Source organism: Triticum aestivum, chromosome 2B, assembly GCF_018294505.1.
Source record: "Triticum aestivum cultivar Chinese Spring chromosome 2B, IWGSC CS RefSeq v2.1, whole genome shotgun sequence".
Classification (NCBI taxonomy): Eukaryota; Viridiplantae; Streptophyta; class Magnoliopsida; order Poales; family Poaceae; genus Triticum; species Triticum aestivum.
Genome location: NC_057798.1, coordinates 380765008 through 380774680, shown reverse-complemented (window position 1 = coordinate 380774680; position 9673 = coordinate 380765008). Strand labels below are relative to the sequence as shown.

General features: G+C 45.6%; 1 protein-coding gene across 1 annotated transcript; it reads right to left on the bottom strand.

Moving 5' to 3' along the window:
- Positions 1–990: 990 nt before the first annotated feature.
- On the bottom strand, positions 991–9256 carry LOC123045023 (proline--tRNA ligase, chloroplastic/mitochondrial). Its single transcript, XM_044467930.1, has 11 exons — positions 8905–9256; positions 8410–8466; positions 3525–3635; positions 3293–3379; positions 3106–3219; positions 2764–2970; positions 2478–2615; positions 2074–2235; positions 1774–1973; positions 1433–1516; positions 991–1342 (listed from the first exon to the last, which is right to left on the bottom strand). The coding sequence occupies exons 1-11, from the start codon at positions 9226–9228 to the stop codon at positions 1201–1203; spliced, it is 1626 nt and encodes a 541-aa protein (XP_044323865.1). The 5' UTR covers positions 9229–9256; the 3' UTR covers positions 991–1200.
- Between the last annotated feature and the right edge of the window lie 417 nt (positions 9257–9673).

Sequence of the window (9673 nt, the reverse complement as noted above, 5' to 3'; positions counted from 1 at the left end):
TTTTTCTTTTAACTTAAACAATTTTTCTTTTCTTTTAAAACTTCTATTTCAAAAAGTTTAGGCCAGTTAAACAATTTGCATTAAAATGTTGGTTCACCACCAATATTAATTATGCATTATTTGGCACAAGATGAACATTTTAGATTTCATGTTTGAGCAATTTTGAAATTTCACTTATAATTTGGATTTGAATTTGAATTGAGTTCGAAAGCAAATGAGGATTAGCAACAGTAGGAGTGATGACATGGCACCATCAACAAAGGGTTATTGTAGCATGATTCTCGGGGCGTTACAACATTGAAGGCGGCTTGCAGCTCAATCTGCTTGTCATGCGCCGCCTTCTGCTCGTCGACCTTGGAGAGCAGAGCCTCGAGCATCTTGGTGATGCTGTTGTTCCCCTCGTCCATGGCGGCCAGCACCTGCCGCGTCGCCGCCGAAGCCTTTGGGGGAGTCGTCGCCCTGCGTTGAAGGGGATCGAACCCCGCGACGGATTTCGCGCGGCTTGCCGAGGCAGCTCGCACCGGCGCAGTGGATGTTATCGATCCACAATCAAACGCAAGGAAGAAAAAATTTCGGCAAATTTGGCTCTGATTACCAACTGTAACGAACCAGGAAGGGGAAGGTGATCGGAGGAGGTGAGGTAGAGAGAGACTTGGAGAGGAAGAACTTGCTTAGAGAGGAAGGATTGGGTGAGGATTACAGTCTGTCACATTACATGCCCTCTGCCACAAACGGTTGGCTCTTTTTAAACCCTCTCCTCTCACTCGCTAGCTCACACTTACAGGTAGGGCCCGATCCATGCCAAGTCACACTGGACAAGTGGCGGCCAAGTGGCCAAGTGTGACAAGTACTTACCTCTTTTATTTTTTACATAAACAGGTGTGCTTAACTGCTTATGAAGCTAACTTTATGCTTAATGACCGTAAGAGGGAAATTACAACAAACGGTACTTTTGGAAGAACAGAATATTTATATGCAAAATAAGACAACTTGACAAAAGGACTTTGTTATACACTGGCACCGTGCTGTCATGACAGAATTAAAATCTTGCATCGTGTCAATCTTGCGGATTGTGGATTTACACGGGAAAAAAAACTTTAAATTCTTCGTTCATGGTCAGTAAAGACCACAGAGAAACTGTGGAAAAGAGAAAAGAATCTGTAATAAAAATATTCTGATCTCTGGTTGCACAAAGATGGCCTAATATGACTTTGCAAAAATAGCAACTTCATCGGCTGGATTGCCGGTCATGAAACATTTTTTCGCACCCTCCGGCTGATCAAAGGGAAAGCACCTGATGGTGGCACTGGTCTCTTCTTTCACCTTCAGCTCATCCGCATCGCTGAAGTTTACCACAAATCAATCAAACCGTCAAATAAAAAAACATCGTTGACCCACAAGGATAAAAGCCGTCCATTCAAACACGACCTACCTAGCTGACCATGGACCTCTTGCCCATTTACCCTCGGAAATGACCTCCTTCAGTTCTCCATATGAGTTGACATCAACTATATTACTGCAAGGAGTGAAAAGGTTATTAGTTCTGATAAAGAAAATCTGGATCATGCAATGAAGAGAACCCACAAAAGAATCCATGTGTTCGACGACAAGTACATATAAACCAAACACAGGTACACACTAGAACAGTTATTATCACTATGGGGAAAGCATGGCACAAGAGCACAGAACAAAACAGGCATAAGAAAGTAGCAATAAACACTTCTTGAAGACAAGTTATGAGTTCATAAAAAATATATTCTGGATCATAAGTACCTATCACGAAATGTGATGGCCTTCTGTAGAAGAGATGCCTGAATTTCCTCTAGACGGCCTTTTATATGATCCACCAATATTGATGGTTCCATAGATATTCCAAACTCCTTTCCTTGCTTTCCAGGGACATCTCGCCTACAAAGCACAACACTCCTGTTTTTTACATCGCGGGGACCAAGTTCAATCCTTATGGGAACTCCCTGTCAAAACAATGGAAGAAATGTCAAGCACAAGCCTATGGAAAAGTAGAAGGGGAAAATAACTGAACTGGAATTCCAGTAGAAGTGCAAAAGTGGTTACTTTCATTTCGTAGAAGTTAAACTTCCACCCAGGTGTTCTCAGCTCCGAGTCATCCATTTTGACTCTAATGCCTGCTTCTTTGAGCGTGTTCTGAACTGAAGCTACAGCTTCCATAACAACACCCTTTTCGTCACCCTTTTTCCAAATAGGCACTATTACCACCTGTGTTGAACAAAAAATTCTTACATTCTACTCACAAGTGTATAGTTCAAAATACTGAGAGTAGATAGTACAATGCAAAACTTTGCAGAAAAGAGATTCGGCCAAAAAAATTGAGTGTCCCTTTTATCCAAACTTCCACAGGGGTTTTGTAGAGTACAAGACAGATGAAGGAAAAACTTATACAGGTACAAGGGCCTGAGCTTTGTGCGCACAAAGGTGTAAACAAAGCAATGGGATAAGACCTGAATGGGAGCAATCCTTGGTGGAAGCATTAAACCAGCATCATCACCATGGGTCATGATGATCCCACCAACGAACCGAGTGCTAATAGCCCAAGAAGTCTGCCATACGTGCTCAAGTTGACCATTTTCATCCATAAACTGCAGCAGGTGGGGAAAATCAAAATAAACAGTTTGTCTCAGAGGATTGCAATAGGTACTTAACTACTTATAATAGCTAAATGATTGAGTACAGGAAGCACACAAGATGCCAAGAAAATGAGACAGTTCAAAGTTGGTAAAGAGCAACCTGTGTTTCGAAGGCACGGGAGAAGTTCTGGCCAAGGTTGTGACTAGTTCCAGCTTGTAAGGCCTTCTTGTCACCCATCATAGCTTCTATAGTGTAGGTCCGATCAGCACCAGCAAATGTCTCCACTCTTGATTTCCTGCCTGGAATAACTGGTATTGCAGCTTGCTCATAAGCAAATTTGGTATATACATCAATCATCTGCATCGCCTGCAGAGTATTAAGAAATGGAGCAGATGACAGCGCATTAGAACCTTTCATTGTTTCACATCTGTATCATTACATGAATGGCATGGTACTGAACAAGTTCAGGGGCAAAAGGAACTTGCAGAATGATGAACAAACCTCCTTCTCTGCCTCTTCAAGGGTTGCATGAGCTGTATGACCTTCTTGCCATAAAAATTCAAGAGTTCTGATGAATGGCTTAGTCCTCATTTCCCATCTTGTCACATTGGCCCACTAGAATAATAGGAAATAATTAGTACAGTAAATGATAGTGAGTGTGTTGACCCAAGTCTGCCAATGTGGTTACCTGATTAATCATGAGAGGGAGATCACGATAGCTCTGGATCCATTTAGTGAACATGTGATTTACGATGGTTTCACTTGTTGGTCTTACCTACAAAGCCCTCGAGAATGGAAATGCAAAAAAGTGCAGCTTTAGAAGTGACCGTGACCCACTCACAGAATTAATCACATTTATAAGAATTGTTCAAAGTGAATATAATGGTTCTTAACTTCATAAAACTAGAGCAAAGTATTACCACAAGTTTTTCCTCCAGCTCCTTTCCTCCTCCAATGGTAACTACTGCAAGCTCCGGGCTAAACCCTTGGACATGACTGGCCTCCTTCTCTATAAACGAGTACGGTATGAACTGGTCCAACAAAGAGGGCAAGGATAAGAAAGTATATCAAGGGGAATGCCAAGAAAACAGTCTCATTCAGATAAAACATGAGCTAAGCTATGTGTGAAGAAGAAACAGTCACCAATTACAGCAATAATTTGATAAAATAGACTAGCTAATTAGCTATAAAAAAGATACCCCTTCCATTCCAGAATATAAGGTGTATTGGCTCCGTGCAAGTCAAACTTATGTATGTTTGACCAAGGTTGTAGAATAAAATATCAACAGAATATAAATTAAATAAAATATGAAAATATTTTTCATGATGGATCTAGTGATACAAATTGGTACTGCAGATGTTGATACTTTTTTCTAAAAGCTTGGTCAAACAAGCACGTGTTTGACTTATATAAAAACTAATACAACTTTGTTAGGAGCCCCTCCTAATTGTACTCGTAGATGTACAGGGCCTGGCCTCTTGGGCCAGCTCATGGGCTTACCCCGCTCCTGACGACTGCTGCATCTACAAGTACACAGGAGAAGGCTACGAACGGGGTATCCAGTGGATCAAGGCAAACGGCACACGGCGGCTCGGCTCTCTTCTTCCTCTCGTTCCCCTTCCTCTGTTCTTCCTTACCCAACTATCAATTAGTGTGTAATCGATACTCTGCACTCGGATCAATGGTGCTTGTGAGCAATTGAGTGGTAGTGTGATCGGGTCCCTAACATTTGGTATTCAGAGCCAGTAAATATTCCCACAATTTTTTTTTCACCCACCACCACCTCCCCCGATTCCCCAATTTCCACCGGCAACAGCACCATGTCCGATCCAGAGCAGGCTCCTTGTTCCCTCGTCTATCCACCGGAGTGGGGCGCCATGACCGCAGATGACCAGATGCTGTGGTTTCTCGTGCAGCTATCGGTGCAACTGGATAGCATCAGGTCCGAGTTCGCGGCTGCACGCACGGGCGATCCAGCCGGGGCTACCTCGCAAGTCGATCCGGCTGCCTCACCTGCTGCTACTACTGCTACATCAACAACTGCTCCGGCCGTGCTCCACACCAACCACGACACCACCTGCCGTGCCGCTGTTTCAGGCACAGACGAGTCTGCAATTGTGGCGGCCTCTGCCGAAGTCGCTCCCGAGCTTGCCGTCCTCCCCGGCGTCTTCTCCTCAACCATCAAGGTCCAGGAGGTCCTCCAGATTACCCACCATGCGTCCCTTGACTGCATCACCACGATGCCCGTGATCTGTTCGACAGAGTGCCCGAACCAAGTCACTGTCACATCGTCGCTCACATTGCCAGTCATGACGGCATCACTACTCCCAGCAACCACAGTTGTGCTCGTCACCAACCTCAGTCACCCTGCTAGCAACGGTGATTCTAACCTGTGGGCGCCCCTAGCCATGGAAGACAGGCTCCTGACCACTCCATCTTCTCCTATGTTTTCAGCTATCTATTCAATGCAGCCATTCCTGAACCATGACCTGGACGTCTCATTGCCCACAAGGCACCTAGGATTTTTGATATGGCCGACACCATGGCCATCGTTTCTGGCAGATCATTTTGCAGAGGGGAATGAGATTCGACCAACTCCATGGCCGTCATTTCAAATCGGTGTGCCATCAGAGGACAAGGATGATTCATGTTTTTGTAAGCAGTTATTTCATGAAGGTAAAAAGTGGTTTTTAGAACTATGTGCTTGCTCTATTACTACGGCTCCTAAAGTGCAGCATTCCAATCTACCTATCACGACTGCACATCTATTTCTGAGCATGCAGAAAATGGCTGCTCTAAGCACTGAACATTCAAGCAAAAAAATTCTTCAGTTCATGCAATTTGGGCCGTATGAACTAGTCTGTTACAAGCTTCAGGGTTCAATATCCAGTTTGTTTACTAGTGTTGTTGTTCAGACTACTCTCTGCATATCCTATTGATTCACTTCCTCTGTGGGAATTTGGTACATGTGCTGTGAAAGACACTGTTCTGCTCCATGGCATAGCTTGTGGTTGCGTCTCCGGTGACTCCGGATATGTGTGGTGGCCACGGGATCAGCAGCCAAGCATGAAGCGTGATTTGCAAGAATGGGCGCCTCCTGTTCAGTCTGCTCGAGAGCTGCTGCATTGGCCTTTTTGGGAGACATCTTCTTTGCTTCATATAGTGGTGATAACTCTCGTTTTGCAAGGTAATGGCAGCAAGACAGAGCTGCAATCACTACTGTGGCCCTCATTTCCATACAAATGCCAAGCAGTACAAGTATGGTTAGAACTACCCAAGTATGAACAAGGACAGCTCACTTCCTTAGTTTGTACTGAGTCAAGCAATTGTTGTGAGGCTGGGTTAAAGAGAGTGGAATTCAACACTCTATCCGTTTTTCCTAATTGCTCTAAACATTCTCAATGGAAAGTTGCATGGCCACTCAGTTCCAAGAGGAAAACATCTGTTAGCAGGCTCTGTCTTATGCCATGGCCATCATTTGCTTGCTATCCTGAAGGAGTTACTCGGAAGCACATATGGATGCTACCACAAGTCATTTATGTGATGTAGAGTTTATCTGGTAATCTGAATTCTCTTAGAGCTTTCTCAAGGTATTTTCCAAATCTGCAACTGAAGTCCAGATTTGGTCAAATAAATGTCCACCTGAAGCTTCCTCGGCCATCTGGTTCTTGCGATTGCCGAGCAGTGCAAGTGTGTTCAGAACTGCCTAAGGTGAAATATATTGAACATCAATTTATGGTTGTTTGTGAGCATCACGTAGTGGATTGGGACTATGCTGTTCTGGGTTGCATTCCTATTTCTGATAAATTGAAGGGAATAATTCACATTATGCATATATCAGTGCACTTGTTTTTTTCGAGTCAAGAAGAATTTAAAGGCAGTGGTCGTGCTTCAATCAACTTTCACACTAACAATGCATGGGAACGGTGCTCCAATCTCCTTGGGAATTGCATAAGGATACTTCCAGTGCAGCTCTCGTGCTCGTGGTTTTTGAAACGGGGCAAAAATGATTCAGATTTCAGTGGTCATGACAGGCTCCTTCACAGCAAGCAGCGATTGGGTGCTCTAAGTACAACATTTCCGAGTAGTGTCTGTCTTCAGTTCGTGCAGTTTTGGCCATTATTGTCTTTTGCTCCAGCTGGTATCACGATGCAATGGCAGGTGGACAAGCATCAATCGCGGGACAAAAATTCACAACATATTTTTATGTTGCCTCGTCCCCTTTCTGAACCAATATTATGTGAGGTTAATCGTGGCTGGTATTTCTACACTCTCAAACTATTTGCAATTCAGGCTGTACAATTTGCAACAGAGATTCATTATTCAGATTCCAGTCTATTTGGTAGTGTATCATTCTCCTTTGGGCATAAACAAATGTTTCGCTGGACTCCAGATACTTCAGCTAGTGGTGACCACCTTGAGCAATTGTGGGATCCCGGAGGCCTTGCGAGCTATAATTGCAGTACATGTGCATTGACTTCCCTGATGCATTACTTGTTTGAAGTCTGGCTTGCATATGCGACTCCTATATGCATCCAGTTGAGAATGGAGAAGCCAATGGGCAGCAGCGAACTAAATCAGTGGATGACCATCCATTTCTTGCATGGAACGTTGGAGCTTGATTGCAGACTTGACAAGCTCATAGCACTACGGGGGTTCTTGCTGCCATTCTATTGCCAGTCATGCAAGTCTACGAGGAGCGGAAAATCTGAGTGTGGGCTACACCTGATGATCTAGGGAGCTTCACAGTCATCCAGGAAGGCTATGGGACTTCAGCTTCCAATCAAGACACTTTTCAAGGAGGGAGGGGTTTCATCACCAGTGTCGCTGTCGTCGTGCAGGGCTCCATCGACCACAAGTACTACCTCAACTTCGATCAAGACTATGTTGGCAACGACCACTTCCGCGGCGCCTCTTGGGATGGAGTCACCATCGGCCACGGCTACTACAACTTTGTCGTTCAAGTCAACCCCGATTTCGACTATCATCAGGACTTCGAGCTAGTCAAGGAACACCGAGTGCAATGGGATCCCGGCGGTTCTCTGTGGCGTCGGCTTGGGGTCAAGCCGCATTTCAAGGAGGGGGGGATGTTAGGAGCCCCTCCTAACTTGTACTCGTACATGGCTCCTGAACCACTGCTGCATCTACAAGTACACAGGAGAAGGCTACGAACGGGGTATCCAGTGGATCACGGCAAACAGCAACCGGCGGCTCGGCTCTCTTCTTCCTCTCGTTCCCCTTCCCCTGTTCTTCCTTACCCAACTACTCCCTGCGTCCCATAATATAAGAACGTTTTTAACACTACACTAGTGTCAAAAACGTTCTTATATTTTGGGACAGAGGGAGTATCAATTAGTGTGTAATTGATACTCTGTACTCGAATCAATGGTGCTTGTGAGCAATTGAGTGGTAGTGTGATCGGGTCCCTACCATCCTTATATTTTGGAATGGAGGGAGTACATATAGGACGTAAGTATCTGGAACACGTGCATGCGTTCATACTATGTTTCAAATGATATTTCTTTTTTCACTTTGTTATGCCTGCTTTACATCCAAAACAAGTTAATAGCTAGCACCTGCACATCAGGTATGAAGATCATAGCTCAGCAATAGATAAGCCAAGACATAAACTGATATTTTTACAAAAGGATTATATTTCATCGTGTGGCGCTATTAAATGATACCGACATGCATCGAATTAGAGCAAAGAACGGCAGAAACAAACTAACATCTTGATCGATCAAGACTCTGGCTTGGGCACTACAGAAAAAATAGCGCAGCCAAATGAAACATGGTATGCGTACCTGAGGGAAGTACATGTTGCTGTGCCCCGTCTCCTTGAACTTTACATTCAAATAATCCTACAACAACAACAAAAATAAAAAATATTCAAACTCTATACTAAAGACACTTCCTGCTATGAAGTACTCCACTTCCAGTCCCATGCAAGGATTACAAGTTTATACTAAGGACGCGCTAAAATTGACAGCATTTTATGAATATTCCTCGAATGCATAAGCAACGATAAAATGGTAAGAGTGGCACGCCAGGAAGTGAGAACTAGAGGTATAAGACTGAGAGGCGAGGCCAAGATACCGTTATGGTTGCTACAATTCGCACGTACACAACACTAAATAAGTTCATACAGTTCACAGTGTATTCAAGCATCGCCTCACAGTAGCACCAGGTAACTACCATTCTTGTTTACACCAACAATGTCAAAGTCTGCCCAACAAGCACGGGCATTAAGACGCGTTGAAGCGAGCACGCGGTAAGGAGGACTACTCTGGAGCACCGACCTGTATGGCCTCCCAGATGGCGTAGCCGTAGGGGCGGATGACCATGGTGCCCCGCACTGGCCCGTAGTCCGCGAGCTCGGCGGCGTCGATCACGTCCGTGTACCAGGCGTTGAAGTCCGTCGACCGCGGCGTCACCTGCCCCTCCCTGTCGCCGCCGCGTGTCTCCATCTTAACGGGCGCTGCCGAGGAAGCACCCGCGGCCGTAGCGGCAGGGCATAGCCTCGCCGGAGACGTGTGGAGGCAGCGGCCCCGGTGGCGGAGCAGGGCCGCCGGTCTGGCCGCCGCCGGCGCGAGTAGCGAGGGGAGGCGCAGCAGCGAGGCCATCAGAGGGGATGATTAGTTGGATTGGGGGTGTGCTGCCCGAATGCTTCTGCTATACCCTGACAGGCTGGGCTCTTATTGGGCTTTCTAGGTTGGGCGACGCTTGGCGCCAGCCGGCCGGCCCAACTGTTGGCCGGTCGCCTACCGAACGTTAGATTACAGTTTCTCAAATTAAAAAAAAGAGCGTTAGATTGCACGGAGCTCAGATAGACGCAGACTGCCCCTTAGAGAGAGAGAGACGCATAACTGTTAGTTGTATAGATAGAATCCCGTTCGCCCACGTCCTGCTTGCACCTGTACACGATCTCCACGATTGACCACGCGCTCTCACTAGCGCTCGGCGCTCCCTCTGTACATGATCCTATATAAGCAGAGATCAATCACAGCACCACCCAAGGTGGATTGCTCATTCTTTCACTCCTCCACATGGTATCAGACGCTGGACTCC

What these genes read in the sequence shown, in the direction of transcription:
- LOC123045023 (XM_044467930.1), bottom strand. Translation starts at nt 9,228, where the DNA reads ATGGCCTCGCTGCTGCGCCTCCCCTCGCTACTCGCGCCGGCGGCGGCC. An exon ending in TCCCTCTCATGATTAATCAG is followed by an intron (nt 3,220 to 3,292) that starts GTAACCACATTG and finishes CTATTATTCTAG; the next exon opens with TGGGCCAATGTGACAAGATG. An exon ending in AGAGGTCCATGGTCAGCTAG is followed by an intron (nt 1,343 to 1,432) that starts GTAGGTCGTGTT and finishes GGTAAACTTCAG; the next exon opens with CGATGCGGATGAGCTGAAGG.